General features: G+C 32.7%; 1 protein-coding gene and 1 pseudogene across 8 annotated transcripts in view; one reads left to right on the top strand and one right to left on the bottom strand.

The window, feature by feature from the left end:
• The window catches only part of TCF12 (transcription factor 12), a 286947-nt gene that overhangs the window by 17201 nt on the left and 251644 nt on the right, over positions 1 to 18102 (bottom strand). For 4 of the 8 annotated variants that reach the window (XM_016160437.2, XM_016160436.2, XM_036238494.1 and 1 more), the window contains 4 exons: positions 13858 to 13936; positions 7392 to 7465; positions 6300 to 6371; positions 5354 to 5560 (listed from right to left, as the gene is read on the bottom strand). In XM_016160437.2, the coding sequence (XP_016015923.1) occupies positions 5354 to 5560; positions 6300 to 6371; positions 7392 to 7465; positions 13858 to 13936 (432 nt within the window). The remainder of the gene's footprint in view (positions 1 to 5353; positions 5561 to 6299; positions 6372 to 7391; positions 7466 to 13857; positions 13937 to 18102) is intronic. The other 4 variants (XM_036238495.1, XM_016160438.2, XM_016160439.2 and 1 more) reach the window with 1 other exon arrangement.
• LOC118600640 lies at positions 15449 to 15567 on the top strand (annotated as a pseudogene).

The raw sequence follows: 18102 nt of genomic DNA, 5'->3' as shown, positions 1-18102 counted from the left end.
GAATAAATTATTAGAACAGAACTCAGAATCCGAGAGGAATTAATCTACAGACTAATAAGATCTTTATGTACTGTATAGATTTTGTTATACCTGAAGAGGGGTTTTATGCTAGAAACTTGGCAGAATTCCATCTATTATAGTTCCTTTTTAGTAATATTTCCATAACATATAAACTTCACAGTTTTCAAACTAAAAAACGCTGCCATTTGAACAATTTTGAATTTTAAAAATTGGTATCAAAATCCTTCGAAGCACTATAATATTGTCTTAATGAAAGTCAAATTCTTTTAAATTGCTCATTAAAAAAACAGGTTAGAAAAAAGTAATATACAGTTAAAAATAAACTCTTTTAATTCAGGTGATGCCCACAAAATTTTATATTACACAAATCTATACTAATAAAATTAAATACTTTTCTAAAAGTAAGGTTAAAATGAGTCTGAATTTATTTTGATAAGTGACAAAAAGCTGATTTTAAACAAAATATTACCCTATTTGCCTGTTAGTCTTTAGTAACTTAATCTAAGTCTCTTACAATTCAGAAAATATAGTTTCTCTAACTGCTTTAGGATTTGGAAGACAGATGTGATTTATATTTTTAAATCATTATATAAGGTAGCTTTAAATTCCACAATTTAACATTATTTATTTTGTTCTCATACAAGAATACTATGGATCTCCACCCACTGCTTAAAACAACAAAAAACCCAACAAAATAAAAAAAAAAAGGAGGGGTCTCAGGAGGGGGGAGAGGGAAGGGAGAGAGAAGGAAAGAGAGAAAAGATGGAGAGAGGGGGAGGAAGGGGAGAGGGGGAGGGAGAGGGATGTGCTTGGATTAAATTTCCTTGGGATCTGTAACAAAGAAAATCAAAAGACCTCATAGATGGAATTTTATCCTATATTATTAATAAGGAACTTTTTAAGATTTGCACAAAGCTTCTATTAATACAAAAAGCTCCTAATCTACTTAGTTTGGTTTGAAGTTGAAATCACTATCCGAAGAATAACTGAGTACTTTGTGTTAAAGATAAAAGTGCTATCATGGATTTATCTCAATGGGCCTCAGTATTTTAGATATTACAGCCATAAACAGATGTGATGTACAATAATTTTATATTGCTGGTATCTCCTTGTAATTTGCAAATGAAATGAACAATTTCATTCCTTTTCAGTTTTCCATTTAATACAGTATTTTTTTCCTGTCAGCAGTTTATTACAAGAGTTTATTCTTACACTATATAAATGGGAGCAAAACTAAAGTCCAATGCTGACATTTTAATAATTCTCAAAATGCTAATTTTGTACCTTAAAATTTAAATGATACATCAATTACATCCCAAAAGAGGGTCTGACGAAGTCTTAAGTTTTATACTGCATTAAGCAAATGTGGAGAAATCATGAAAAATACTAAAACATAAAATTAAGTCCATAAAAATGTTAATCCCATTAAAAAATAAGAGCAAATATTAAAACTATGCCAAGCTAGTTACACTAATTATATGAAAAGGAGTAGGAACTACCGATTTCCTAGTTTCCTTTTCTGATATAATAATCTTCCAGAAAATTTAATTTTTGTATATATTAGATGGCTAAAATACGTTAAAAGGTTTATGTGGCTGAAACCTCATTTAATTCTAAACTTTGATGCAGTCAAATATGTTCAGTTGAAAGACACAACAGTCAAAATTAAGTCTTTAGATATTGACTCCTATTAACATGTATTTTTGGCAAGTGACATAGTCTTCTCATCTATCTCCTCGGTGTGAAATACAAAAATCTTTTTCTGGAAAAATTGAACCCCCCCCCCCCATTATTTCATCTATTAAGACAATACGACTGATTCCTGCAAATATTAAGGCCTTACTGGCATAATCTTGTTATAACTAAAGACAACATAAAGAAAGGTTCTCAGAAACAAAGCTACTTCCTTGACCAAGGACAATCATTTTGGTTAATCCGTCCATGTAGTTTTTACACAAGTAATCTTGATAGCATTGCAGACTGGGAGCTGAGCTCTCTGTACACCTTTATCCTGCCATCAATTCTTATTTTTCCACTCCTGGCACCTTCTGGCTCATCTCAAATACTCTACTTCAAAAAAAACTCCCAAACTACTCATTAAAACAAAATAAGCAAAAAATTATAGGCTTTAAGAAAAAGAAAAACAACTTGCTAACCCTTGTTTCCTGCACTGAGAAGCTAATTTATGTTCTAAATCAGGCATTGCGAAAGTTTGGCCTGTGGGCCAAGTCAGGACTGTTTTTTGTTTGTTTGTTTGTTTGTTTGTTTTTTTACAAATAAAAGAACTTTTTTTTTTTGTAATAAAGTTTTTATTGGAACACAGCCATACCTATTTGTTTTCATAATTATCTATGGCTGCTTTCATGTTACAATGTCAGAGTTAAGTAGCTATGACAGACCACATAGCCTACAAAGCTGAAAATATTTATTACCTGGCCTTTTACAGAAAAAGTATGCTGACCCTCATTCTAAATTCTACAAGAAAAAGCCATATCACATTTAAAAGGTGCAATGAGGATGGTGATTTACAGCAAATGCCCAATAGAACAAAAATCGATTAGAATACAAGTATTATCTGAATATTCTGTGGAGGTACTAAAATGGTATTTATACTTACTAGAATAATTCTACTCTCTGCAGAAAAAACAGAATGATGAAAATTATATATTTTTGAGAAGTAAACCTCACAAATTCTACGTGATGATAAAGAATTGCTAAATTGACACTTCCATGGTGACTTTGTAATTTTGGCCAAGTAACCCCCCTTTTTAGAAGCTTTAAACAAATGCTAATTTGTGTTAACACAGAAGAAAAGTATACAGACTACCAGAAAGTTAAGCAAGACAAAAAAAAAAAGTTATTCGAGTGTAAAATTGTGTCTTTGTTTAGTTATGATCAGTTAGAATATATGGGGGTGAGAAGGGATAAATAATAAAAGCAGGATGTTAACTCTTGAAGATGGCTGGCAATATTTACAATAACATGTCCCCTCAAATCACACACTTTCCAAAAATATGAAGAGAGTTGATTCCAAGCAAGGGACCTGGGCAGTACTGATGGAAATCGAGACGTGAATAGACACTAAGATAAGAATCTTCCTCAACAGTATGCTTAAGACTTAGCTGGGAGAGTCACTGGCTGGCTGTGATCTTTATTTCATTCCATCCTTTGGTCTTTTTGCTGAAACTGAGAACTGAGGTCTCACAGCTAAAATGTTCATTTCAGAAGGATATGGGATGAAAACTGATTCACCTGACAGTGTTCGATTTTGTTGATTAATAACTTTATATTTTGAAGCTATACTTGGCAGAAACATCTAAATCTCCACCTCTACTAGTGATTGCATCTAAATGGAGTGGATACAGCTATGATGCCTAGCAGATTTTGACCAGCCCTGAATGTGTCCTCTACGGAAGTTAGAAGAACTCAACAGAAGACCTTGATAGACACACTAAGCAAAAGCTTGGCTTAGCTGCTATGGCATTGATGCTGCTGCCCAGACTAAGCCAGGCTTACCTCATGTTTCAGAAGACTTTCTTTCTTGACTACTTTGAATTTTTTTCATTTTTAAAGCATATCTGGGGCTGCCCTTTTGTTGATGCTCTGAAGTAGACAGCATATTCCTAGAGAGTAATGCGAGCTACTTTCTTAATTACAAACTTCAGGACAGTATCTAATGAAACAATTTTTCCCTCTACAAGTCTTTTAAAAATGTACTAGGTTACCACATGGGTTTGGAGGAATGAATTTTGAAAACTCTCTATCGCAAGTCCTAACCAAAGTTGATGAAAACAACCTTCCAAAGACGTAAGTTCCATTTTATACAAATAAAGGAATAAAGTTTCTTTGTAAATAAAATTTCACTGGAACATAGCCACACTCATTTTAATGGAGAGGACCCAGAGATACATCAAATATTACAGGAGATAGAATGGAAAAGGAACAGTAAACTATATACAGTGAAGACTTAAAAATGATTAAGAGGTGAGGAATAAGAACTGCAAATGCTGCAGTAAGAGAAACCTGGGATTCAAATATACTGATTTGCAAATCTTTCTTCTAAATAAGGATAAATAGTATTTCAACAAAATAATAGTTTGATATTCTATATTTATATTTGTAACAAATGCTATATTATACTGTTAAAATTATTTTATTATTATAACTAATAGTGATAACATGCTCCCTTCTATTTGAGTTTAACAATTTATAAATTCTCACCCATTTATTAGTATATCGATAGCAATAAAAACTAATTTTAAAGGCGACTGAATTTCAAGATTTCTTGACATTAAAAAAACCCCCCTCAAAACTAGTTATTAAAATGTGCAGGCATCTAACAATACCCATGTTACTGAAAACATTGTTCTCAGGAAACCAGGCTGCCTTGTTTGATGTTTACTTCAGTGGCCCCAAAATGAATATAAATGGCTGTCTGAGATGTGAATGTGAAAATCTGGAACCAATCCTACTTTACAAAACACAAGCCTTCAGTATTTGGGGCAGCTAATTATTTTGATGATAGGTGAGTTTTAGCCTTGATCACATGGCTTACAGCTAGAAATCTCTTTCATAGAAGAATATTTCACAACATGCAACGAATCTTAAAAACCATGCCATAAACTTGCAAACACATGGTATTAGTTAAACAGTAAGTTCAAATAAAGCTTTACTCCTTTAAGACAATTTAGATAAAAAATAATGTAAGACATTCAATAGAATTTTTGATGTGCATAGCTATAGAATTTTACTTTATTCCCTCTAAAGAATTAGCATGTTTTTGAAAAGATGGATTGAATTATTTTATTCTCTTAGGGGATTAATATAAAATTGTTTTCCTTTCACTGTCACTTAAATTATAGTCATTCTTAAAACTACTCCAACATTTTTTCTTCATTTGAGAATAAAGCTTAAATTTGGACCTGTACAGATAATTCCACATTCCTTCTGCTATTGAAGGCCGGTTCTAAATTATAATAAACAGCTTTTCTAGAAGAGGACCCTTGTAATTCAGTCTTACTTTAGTGCTTTTGCTATTCAGACTTCCCACACACTATTTTGAAGCAAAAACTGTTCTACCAATTACTATGCATCTGAAAAAAAAATCCAAGTTTAAGTTGAAATGATCTCTGTAGAAAGTTTCTGCTTTTTGTACATGATCATAGCAGGATTCTAAGGCCCAATGCTTTCCTTTACTGCCCAAGACAGTAAAGGAAATTCTTAAAAGCCACTATATCTCCCTTCAAAAAAAAAGGACCCGCTACCCCAAAGATTTCATGAAAAACTGTAGGACAATAGGCTTTATTACAAAAAAAGATGAGCACTATTTTACCATTGAAGCAGATCGACTGCTTGTACCAAGGCTTGATCCACCATAGTTTGAACTGAGGCTTCCAATTGCTGCATTGTGAGATGGTCCCAATAAACTGTGTATATCACTGTGCCCAGCAGGCAAACTGGTGGAAGGTCCCACGGCATGGTTCCGCAGCACATGGATAGCATCATCCAGTCTGTCTAAACGATCCTCCATTCGAGATTGCTATAGGGATTGAAAATAGACATGGAGGTTACTGCTGGTATGTTAAATTCATTAGACTGCTATGTTTCTACTTTGGGATATATGGAAGACAGCAAGTGAAATGCAGTATCAAGTAGCTTCGAAAGCAATTACTTGCACTACAAATCAACAAAGAAAGCAGACTATGCTAAATTCACAAAGCTCCAGAAATAAATCACTGCTTCATAAAATCAATTTACAAATCTACCATGAGGTTATTTCTTTTAGTTTCTACAAAAGAGGGATGCTACTTTCTGTGTCTGATCCTCAATTATAGTTGATAAAAGAAGATAACCTGTATTTTAATACTGATCTTTGAAATGAGGAAAATTTGGGAATACACCCTCAAATCCAACAAGTTTAAGTTGTAATTTTGTTCTAAGTGAATAAATCATACCTATGTGAAATAGTGAACACATCCAAATACACACTTTCACAAAACTGAGGAAATGATATTGTCTGTGAATACACACATGCCCCATACAGAAACATTAGAATTTTTAAAATCAAAAGCACATGCCAGTAGAGCTCTTTTAAAAAGAATCATTCTCAACAACATAAGAGAACAAAAGTCTATTCTTACATACTGTTACACATACGGAAATGGTCATTGTTTGATTTTAAAAGACTGGAGTCTGTACAGGCTTGAAGGTTTTAAATGGATAATAGGAAGTATAATTAACTGAAACACAAAAAAGGCACCATCTAAAAGAAATAGTACCTCACAGACATCCTTTAAGAAGGACATTGCATCTTGCAAATGCTCGTGAAGTTGCTGCTCAACTCGATTTTTCTGGCAAAGTCAAGACAGAACAGGAGGCAAAGCACAGGTTAAGATTAACTCCAAAAGAGATGAGGAAATAGCTGATGTGCATGTCAGCATAACATGTTAGTAAAGTGAACGTGGAGACCTGCGAGATCTACTTGTATTAAGGTATGAGAAGGCTGGGATTTAACAGCGAAGTTATAAGGTTAGCACCTAAATAGCACAAATTATATTTGCTTGCATAATATGTGAGAAGAAAACTTTCCTTTAATTTAAAATGTTCTGTTAGTCACAGAAAAAGAACTTTTCTATTTACAACCTGGAATTACTGAATAATAGCATGACTTAGCATTCCATCAAGTCATCCTTATTTTTTTTATAATATTTTGTGATTCTGTGGTAAGCACAGAAAAGCAATAGTAAGTTAACATTCAACCACAAATTCTTCATGCTCAATACCTAGACAGGCTCCTTTATTCTAGTGTCTTATTTGCTAAATAATATTTTTACTGTACAATCTGCACAACACATTCTTTCATTTAAAAAAATGGGAAATAATATTCTTTATGAAAAAAATGACTGCTATTACATTTAAAAATTTTAATGAAAATGTAATAAACTATACATCATATAAAAAGAGTAAAATACAACCATTTTGCATTGCTGGACTAATTTTTTTTGCTTTTACTTCATCTTTTTTTTTAAGTTTCCTCTTACACATAAATGTAAAAAGTATAGAAAAAATAAGCCCTAGAAACAAAAATCTCATAACACTATTTTAACACCAGCTGTCTGTCCTTAGACCAGAAGCTTGAAGTCCCAAAGAACAGATGGCAAAAGGCACACCCAATGTGTCTTATATTGTTCAACTAAATCAGGCCATTTGTTAGCAAAGAATTCATGTGTAATGTTATCCTACTGTTTTTTCATTGTTATTCAAGGTTTGCTGGAAAAAAAACCCCAAACAAACAACAACCAACCAACCAACTAAAATGAACTGCATACTATCAAATAAAAGTGATCTGTATATTTCTAAGAGGCTCTTACCAGGGAGTGGAGTGAGTTTTCATAGCTCGGGGATGAAGGAGCTTGACCTCCAGGTCTGGGCCACTGACTGGTACCTGTTAAAACAAAACCCAAAAGCACCCACACAACTTGGTTAACTCCATGATCCTGATAATGTTCCGAAGGAAAATGTAAAGATATTCAGTAACTGTACATAAATTTATACGAAAACTTTTGTTCGGCCTTCGACACAGTACTAGCTACTTATAAGCTCAAAACATTAAAAAAAAAAAAACCTTTTTCATTACTAATACAACAATGTAGGAAGTTGAGAAAACAGAAAAAAAATATACTTTAAAACAGAACATCTCTGCATATTCTTTAGACTGTCAATATGTACACATATCTTGAGAAAATGTACTTAAAGTACATATAATTTAAAATTCTGTCTCTCTCCCATGGTTTTAAACAGTCTTTGAGATAATGCTATTAATGACTACATTAATATTCATCTGATTCTCTAGATCATAATTTGCTTAATCATCATTACCTCAGTGCTGAATATTTTAGTGGCTCTCGGTTGGCTATTATGAATAGTAAATGAATATTATTATATTATGAATGATAAATATTGTTTTCTTCTTTTTGGGAATATGTCATAGGAATAAGCAGCATTCTGAATTAAAAGGTATAAACATATTTATCATCCTTAATTCATAAGGCCAAATTGCTTTCTAAAGGGTCATATTAACTTGTGCCTTTAGTAATGCATAAACATATCAATTTCAAATGACTGCATATGCATTTAGGATTATCTGTTAAAAATCTTCCCAATGTAATTTATACCAGAACACATTATTTAATTTGGAAAATATAAAAATTTTGTTTACTCTTCAACTTTAGAAAAGTAGCAATATAATAAAAAACAAAGATAAAGATAAAAAGGATACGAGTTCAGAACAGAAAGGATAAAAAGAAAAATAATGTAAGAAAAAAATAAAGAGATTGTTTCATCCATTGTTGGGGAGAATATAGTATTTTAATGGTGTTGCCAAAATAGCTTTAAAAGGAAAAAAACAATTGATCAAAAATCTTAACTATTTGATGACTGTGCATTTGAAAATAGGTGATTTACAGAAAATAATGAAGAAATTCAATTTACTTTACACTATTATTCTTAATAAAAGCTTTAGTGATAACCCTAATTATATTAGAAATTTGAGGTTGGAGATGCTGAAGGCTTATTTTGTTTCATTTATTGCTAAATAAATTTTAAACTATGTTATTCTGAAGCCTGCTTTTACAGGTTAATTTGCCATGTTTAAGAAACTAAAAACTTTGGTAAATTGGAACTATTATAGTTCACTTTAGCTGAATAACTGTATTCCCATTAATCGTATATATATTTTGCAAGTTGAAAAATTGGACACACAGAGTCTTAATAACTTGGTTGTATTTCACAATTAATTATATGCATACTATTGTAATTAAACAGAAAAAATTTTAAATACTAAAATTATAAGGAAAAGTATATGTTATATACTTCATCAGCTAACCATTTTTTTATTTGTAAGCAAATTTCAAACAAATTATTTTGAAGATCAATTAAAGGCTTCCTGTTAGACAAACAAATGTGATCATTATTCAACCACATAAATTAAGGACGATCTAAAATTGCTCATTGAAACACTCGAGGTTTGTGGACTAATTTTATAACTAACGATAGAATTTAACAACCAGAAAAACCCAGTAACTGACTATGTGAAGAATTCATGTAAAAACCAGCCACTACTTTACCATTGATTTCAGTGCATTAGTGCTTTTAAAGCACTGATGTAGAATTATAAATTTTTATGTGAATTAAGAGGTTCATCACAATACATTTTGAAAAAGACCTTAAAATGTTTTAAAAATACTTTCCCTCAGTGTTTACAATATTTTGTTTTCAATCATTTTACTTCATCTTTCCTAATCTCCTTGGGTGATCAGCCTGTGATAGGAGCCTGATCATCAAATTTCTTAATTTGTGTAGAATATTAATACAAGTTTTGTGTTTAAGCAGCTCAGACTTCTTAGAACGCATCTACTTTGTAAAACACATAATTTTTGTGTTTCTTCATTAGCTAAGTGTTGAAGAATGAGATGTGTGCACTGAATTACTCAGGTAAGAAATCACCTAATTATTTTTTGATAGTGATATGAAGAAATTATGCTAAGATCTATCTCCAAAATGCAATTCATTAAACTGGAAAAGTACACATATACTCAAACTTATTTTATTTTTATTATAGACAGAGCTGCCCTCTGTGACATACTTGGTTAAAAAAAAAATATTAACATAGTTAAATCACTGATTTCTGTTTGAAATTTACAGAAATGTCAAGTTTTATTTCATGGACACAGTTCCCACTTTGTTTTGGTAGTTAAGAGTTATTTTGGCAGAAGTCGACCTCAATGGCTGGCAAAGCTCAAAGAGGGGCATGGAAGTTTAGTGGATCCTGGGAATTAGTGGAACTGCACTCTCACTGATATAGCAATTAATCTTATGAGCTCTGACTATAAAATAGGCACACAGTTTATTTTGTTTTTAATCTGCTGTATAAGGCCAATCAATGAGATAAAAAATATCAAAGTACTCACTTCATGAGCCTAAAGGTCTTTTTGACTATGGAGCATTATTATTATTTCTTCCTAATGGTATATCTCTCATGTAATCAATGAAGAAAAACAGACACAGACTTTTGCAACTTTGGTCCACTGAGGGCTTATTAACTACAGATAAGACCTTTGGGGTTGTACATGGAATTCAAATTTGGTACACAGACCATAATACTAGCATGCCTCTAACACTAGACATCTTTTTGTAAAATTAGATTAAATTTAGAATTACATTGGTATCTCTAGCTTGTAATCATTAACTGTAGCACCGTTGCACAAATATGGAAAAACAAAAGTGCAAAGGATAAAAACCTTAGGGTTTCCTAGAGAATAGGATATTGTCCCCCTTCTTTTTCTGTCATCTGATATCTGGTGGTAGACATACACAGAGGTTTTCGGCTTATACTTCCTTCTATTAGATAGACACGAGGAGCTTTCAACTATTTATTTAGTTAACAATTTATTAAGTACCCTGGGCTTACAGAAAAACTAGCTGTAATTCAAGAAGGATTATAATAAAACTATTTGATATTAAAATTTATTGACCATTTTGAGAAAACAAGCTAGCTTGGTGACTAGGATAACAGAATCAAATTATTTGGCTAGAAAATCTGGAAAGGCTTTCTTTGATCTCTAAATCTAAATTCGCCCAGTGTTTCTGATCTGCTCTTAATCTAAGTGGGACTTAGTAGGTACTTTACCTAATAAAACTAGTTAATACATTTAGAAAAAAACAGATACTAACATTTTGTGTGGCTGAAATTCTTAGGACCATTTATTATGCATTTTGCTATTTCGTTAGTTGTTTTGTTAGTTGTTTCCCTTTATAATCCCACCCTAAACTCAAGTTTTCATGAGATTCTCCCACGCTTGGGAAAGGCTGGATAATCTTAATGTAGTTTCTAGTGCTTTGCTTTCCACAATCTGGCCCAGCCAATCTTTTCATCTAAGTGCTTCGCACGTCCATAAGTGAAGAGTTCATAAAAAGTTGAAGTTAGGTAATTGCTTTAAGAGCAGACAAACTGATGATGATAAAAAATACCTGATTAAACTAGCCAAAACTGAGGAACCCTTTCTTTTCTCATTCTTCTTTATTTTTATTGTGGATGTTCCAAAGACTCCTATTGAGTGCTGCAATTATTAAACTTATATTCCAAGAAAGTCAAAACGTGATTTTGCTAGTTTACTTTCCAAGTTCCCTGAGTAAACACATTCTCTTAACTCAAATACTTGTGTCTTTCAGCCACTTTTCTCTTCCTTAGATCTGATTTGGCTCAGAAAGGGAGTGTATGTGTCTATCCTTTCCTAGTGTGAACCAGTAAAGAGTAATTATATTCTTAGTTCTTACGATAAACCCTGATCTCTAAGATAAATATGGTGGTGAGCAATTGTGTTAGGGCCAGTGCTGGCCAATAAGTAAGGAGGGCAAATCTGTTGAAGAGGCTTCTGGAAAAAGATTCTTAAAAGACAAGGGAAGGATAGTCCTTTTTCCTTTATTGGACATTGTCATATCTGTATATGGTACCTTAAACAGCTATTTTGCTACAAGCCTGAAGAAGAATTGCAAAGAAATAGAGCAGGAGTCCTACATACTGGTCCAGGAACTTGCTCTGCTGGGGGCTTCTCGTCATAACAAGATAACCAATCCTCTTATTATTTAAAGCTAGCCAAGACAAGAGTTTCTCTTTCTTTCAGCCTAAAGCATTCTAAATGATACAATATACTCATTCAGAAGCTTCTTAAGCATTCTCTAGGTAGAAATGTATGTTCTTGGCCTGAAAAGTTTCTAAGAAAAATAAGTGGGATTTAAGCAAAAATGATTGCCTTAAAAGCTGCCTATGTGACTCTGCACCTGTGTATCTATCCTTACAAGGCCTGTGCTCAGTCTGATTGACAAGGCATAAAAGGCAGAGAGTACAGACAGCACTCAGAGGGTACGATTTTCACTCTAGAAAGCACGCTGTAAAAGGAGCACAATTTCCACATTATATATGAGCTCTGGTTTGCTTCATCTTTTTCATTTTCCCTTCAACTGTGACTACTTTATCATACATTACTGCTTTCCTTTTTTCTCCTCCCTTTTCTTTGCTGCTCTGCCAATTTAGATGTATGCACATACCATGAGTGTGTGTTGATAACGAGTAAACACTAGATACAAGAGATGGGAGAGAGATAAACCTGCATAAAATCAGCCTTCGATTTGCCATTTCAGCAGAAGTATATAAAAGTATTTTTCTTTGATTAGACTGCTGAATTGAAAAAGCCTATTAATACCTTCATTATACAAACAGTCCACAGATTTTCATTAATCAGCTGAATTAAAGGGGAAAAGAGGATATCATCCACTAAACAAAGATGGAGGAGGAAATGTGAGATTCTGCTTTGCACCATTATTTTTCCAAAAATGTCAAAATCTGATTTTCCATTTTACTGATGCCCCTTCATAGATGCTGAGCTTCTCTGCTGCCTGCTTTCCCACCCAGTGTTAATGAAAACCACATTTATAGCTACCTTACTGGGCAAGGGAGCAGAAGCAGTGGGAACATATAGTGAGGGCTGATACAGCATCTCAGCTGAGAAAGTAAAATAGGCTGTGGCAAAAATGATACTGATAATTTCAGTAAAACCGTGCCAAAAGGGTGAGTAGGGTTAAAGTTACATCATTCTTCCTGTAATTTCAGCTCTGTTAAACAGCAACTTTAAGTCAATGGGTCTTTCATAGTCTGGTCTATGTGGAACAGCTGTTCTACTTTTACTAGACAGCTGAAGCCATGATGTCTGAGAAAGTAGCAGAACCCACTAAAAGCTAAAAGCAGCTGCCAGCAGTTCATCATCTCCACACTGGAATGTTTCTTAGCAGAGTCACAGGGTTAATACACAAAGCACAGGTGATAGCCAGGGCCCTAATATACCAGAGCCCTGATTTTCAGAAATCCTGAACAATGCAAAAATGCTTGACAACAACAACAAAAACAACAACAATGCCACATGGACTTAACTAACGGCTTGATCAGGAAAAAGGAATCATTTCTGAGGTCAACTATTGGAGAAACATGGCAATTTTTACCAGGTTGCTTAATGTCTTTTCCTTAGAACTAATACATTTCCTCTTCAGCATGGTTTTGCTCCAAACATTGGTCAGAAAAATAAAGTTCAAGTCTTACAATTAGAGCTTAATAGATATTAACATTTTCCTGTAATTTTATTTTTTCTTGATAAATCTAGCTAACATAAAAAAAGGAAAACATAAAGCGAATTTGAACTACTTATTTAATTCTAACAATATTTATCAACATTAATAGAGAGTTCTTTTCCTTAGCAAAAAACCTACATTTTATCCAGGAAAACACACACACACAAACACACACACACAAACACACGAAATAATAACTTAGTGGCCTTAAAAATAAAGACAAACTATTAGAAACAGTTACTAATTTTTGAGTCTTACATATGGCACATGGAAAATGCAGAGAACAAGGAAGAAGTTACATGTATTCAACAGGTTATTTAGTTATTTTTATGCTATCTTATCAAAAATATTGATTTATTTCCTCTATATTGTACCTTCATTTCAATTGCCTAGTCTTATTTTCTCCTGTTGTAACAGTTGCTCTTAGAAATTACCACAAGTTATTTTAAGAATCAGAGAAGATATGAATAATTCAAAACTGGCAAATACTTTAATATTCTTCAAAATGAACTCGAGGAAAGCTGTTTACATAATTTCCCCAAATCTAAATTTTTTCCATGAGTTTTTATTGGATTTTGTTGAAAAAACAAATTTCAAGTATTTCCAAGTAGCCTGCCCCATCCATGTTATTAAGTAGTCGATAAAACAAAAGCCTACCTGTGAGAGGTGAGGGTGATCCAACTGGTGTCGATGGATTTGATGGAAAACTACTGCTGGTGTGGTCAGGAGAATAAATCTAACCAGAAAACAAAAGATATACACATAGAAATATGTGACAATAGCAAAAATATAAATCTGTTTGCATGGAGTTATTTTTATAATCAAAGTTGCCACCCCTAATTCTCAGAGTAAAAAATTGTTTCATCAATTTTAGGACTATTCCATAACATAAAGACTCTAAAAGCCTGTTTTAAAATTAGGATTAAAAAGTATCACATATATTCTAATTTAAGAGGAATAAAGGAGATCATTTCAATTTATTTTCCTCGTTGAAAATAATTTAGTTTCTAATTGTTAGGATAAAAAGGGAAGTGATTATAAAGTTAACAAGTTTGATAAATAACCTTTCTAGAATATACCATCTAAATAAGTGATACCCATTAAAAATAATTATCTCAGGGAACTACTATCTTTTGAAGGTAAGAATCTTTAAAATATTTTAAAAGCCAAGAAAGAAAATAATATTTAAAAATAGTTATCCCATTAAAAATAAAAAGAAAAAAGTTACTTGTTTTTCATTTAAAATCTCTCAGTTTGATCAACTACATTTTTGCCAAATTTAGCTCCAAATGATGTGTATTGCAAAAAAAAAAACCAAAAAACAAAAAACAAAAAACTGAACTTGCTCTCAAATGATATTTTGTCCCCTAGAGGAAAGTGAAAAAAACCCTAAGTCCTCAAAAAAATATTCCCAAAACAATCCATTGACTTCACTTCCTAAGAGGTTTCTTTTAAAGAAGATAACATATCTGGAGGTAGAAATTTTGACATTTTGTCTAAAAGTTTTGTTGCAATACTTTATTTCATATTGCTAAAAAGTGACAGAAATATATTAATTTAATTAACCATTAGATATTTTTTAAGGTCTCCTTAATCCAGGCAGCAAGGGTTCCTAGGTCTTCTCTAAGAAAACCCTACTTTTATAATGGGCATAATAAATCATCTTCACATTTCAGCCCTTAACTTAGGGCAACCAACTCACATGGACAAATTGTGGTCAAATATTTTAAAAAGGAAAACTACTTCCAATAGAAATAACTTCGCTCTGAGTAAGCACAGAGCTCTAATGAATTTAAAGAGGCCCAAATCATGTCATATAAGGGGTCTTAGCAATTGTTTTAAAGACAGCGTAATATGCTGAAAAAGCCAGACACTGGGACAGGCTCATGTAAAACAAAATTCCATAGGTCACAATCATCAAACATAACACTTTCATTTTTAAAAAAGATGACAGTACTAATTAAATTGCAAGCAGCAAGAAAGTCTATTTTCCTATTAATACAAATGAATATATTTATGTCAAATAAAATACACTGGTACTAAATTGTATCTGTAAATACCTTTAAACAGCAACTCTCTCCAAATAGCCAGATCTAGAAGTCGTATATTCAAGTAAGAAAGTCACTTTGGAAAAGCAAAACAATCAAAAAGATTTCAAAAGACTTTATGGGAAGACTTAGAAATATGGAGATACTATAAAATCAATATTGTTGGTCTTAGAGTTGTTAGTCTTTTAAAAATTCAGGGGGCCTATGGTCATGACACCCTGAACAAGTCCAATTCCATCTGATCTCAGAAGCTAAGCAGGGTCAGGCCTGGTTAGTACTTGGATGGGAGACCACCTAGGAAAACCAGGCGCTATAGGCATAAAAAATAAGGGATTGTAAGATGACAAGGTCCTTGCAATCTGTGAGGTCAACCAAGGGTTGCCTCGCCTAAAAAAAAATAAATAAAATAAAATTCAGATGACGTGAAAATTAGCTAAAGATCACATTTTGGTTTCTATTTGCCTGCATACAACAGTAATTTATTTCAAACATATAAATAATTAAGATTATTGAGCTTCATCACAAATATATCTCAACATACCTCTTTACTTTTATAAATCACTACTTCTCATGTTTAAGATTAAATAATTATATCTTTTATGAACGGAAGCTTTTATGAAATATGTTGACAATAATATTGGTAAAAGAGGGAAGGGTTGATGACACTCATGGTGGTGGTTGAGGAGGAAGAAAAGTTTCAATTCCATGCAAAATTTCATCAAAACCTAGACCAACTCACTGATTTTCTTTATTTGCCTCTAAGGAGTAACAGCATGAAAATATTGAAGAAATAGCATTTCTCTTTTCACATCCTCCTTTTGTTTTCTTCAAACTGCTTACATTAATCCAAATTTATTTGTTTATTATCTCTCACCCTTTCCCCTAATAAAATGTAGGTTCCAGGAGAGAAAGGACTTAATTTTATTCAGACAAAATTTGAATTATACAGAATCTACAGTAGTTTCAGATTCTACAACAGTGCTTGTAAATATATACATCTTTGTTGAAAAAATATCATCCTTTCGATAAATTATCATTTGAGTATTTCTTTTAAATCTTTGGGTGTATTTACCTAGGCCCCATCCTTTTTTTGCTCTTTCAGTTCCTCTAATGTAGGTTTTTTTTTTTTTTTAGAGCTTTAGTCTCAGCTTTCTTTTCTATTTACCTGTGTTTTATCTCTTGGTAATACCGATCTTCACAAAGTATCAACTATGACATCCATGTGAATAACTCCCAAGTTGACATATCTATGTTCGAATTGGTTGCTAGACTTCTTCATCTGGTTCTATTCTTTTTCAACTCAAGATCAGTATGTCCAAACTGATCCCTTCCTATCTCTACTCTGTTTTATCTACCTCAGTTAGCACTACCCTTCTCATGGTCACCAAAACCACTTTCTCTCTCTCATTTCCCCTGCCCCGCCACACTTCCCACCACAGGTATCAATATCCACAATTCTCTAGTTTCTGGGATAGGTACAAATCATTGTCACTGCCATGACACTTCTTCAAACCTTTACTAGAACTTATGGCTGGACTATTTAAGTCTTTCTATTTCTAGTTACTCCCTGCTCCTTTCATTCCATACATAATTGCCTGAGTTACTGTCCTCAACCAGTTTTTAACAGTCAAATCTCATGTAGTACTTCCTGTTGCCTACTAAATAAAAGAGTGACATTCATGTCTTCCATAATCTGGTCACAAAAATATCTTTCTGCCATATAATCTACCTATACCATTATGTACCCTATTATTCAAACCAAATATTTTTTCATTTTCTGAACATAGCTTCTTCTTTCAAAATGTCTACTTCTTAACTTACCCTTGATGAACTTCTACACCATATCCAAGTGCCTAGCTCAAATGTCATCTCCCCATTTATGCTCATTTTCACCTCCTTTATACTCTTAGAACAGCCTGTACTTCTTTTTGGTTCTTCACTTCACACTATTCTCTACATTAACATTTTTTGTATACCTGTTTTAACTTCTCTACTTGAATGTAAGCTCTTTGAATGGCAGGGACCTTATATTGTTCAACATTGAATCCATCATTGTTTGTCAGAGTCATGTATGAGTAGGTGCTCAATATTTTTAATACCCGATTGATTAAATTACACTTGAAACTTGCTATAATATTTTTCAATTAAAAGTAAGGTTCAGTAAATGGTAGTATTTATCTTAGTATTTATGTAACAAGGTTCAGTAACAGAAGTACCAAAAGGGTAAAAAGACCTTGTTATAAAGATGAATTCATTTACAAATCAGTTTTATGGTATAAGCTTTGAGAACAACAACGTGGTGAGGTTCCATTTCTAAGAATTAGTGTTGATGTGCTAATGTGTCTATACCACAACGTTTTGAGCATACAAGTAGACTATCAATCCTTATTTTCCCTGATCACTCTGCTATTAGTGTTAAATAATCCCTAACCACGTCAAGAACTGGTGACAACTTTATCTCAAAGAAGGAAGAGGTTTATACTTTAAAGTTATATATCACTACCTTGCAATGACTTAGTAAAATGCTCTGATGCTGCATATAATACAGGTATGAGCTTTTGAAATTAAATTAATATTTTAGCACTTTATTTTATGATTAAAGTATACAAAGTGTGGACTTTTAAAAACCACTGTGAAAGACAGGAGGAGTACCAAAAATGTATATAAAAACATAATTTCTGGTGTTTTTTTTTCGAAAGAAGTTTTTCCATTTGTACAATAAAAAACCATTTTTTTCCACTCATCCATCACATTCTCTGGTTCTACTTTGCCCTCAACTAAAGTGATAACAGACAGAATTATTATTAATGCTTTTCCTGAACTGACAGGCAGCCTGGCAACTTATAGGACTTCT

Source organism: Rousettus aegyptiacus, unplaced genomic scaffold (assembly GCF_014176215.1).
Source record: "Rousettus aegyptiacus isolate mRouAeg1 unplaced genomic scaffold, mRouAeg1.p scaffold_m13_p_3, whole genome shotgun sequence".
Taxonomy (NCBI): Eukaryota; Metazoa; Chordata; class Mammalia; order Chiroptera; family Pteropodidae; genus Rousettus; species Rousettus aegyptiacus.
This window is presented reverse-complemented; position numbering and strand designations above follow the sequence as displayed.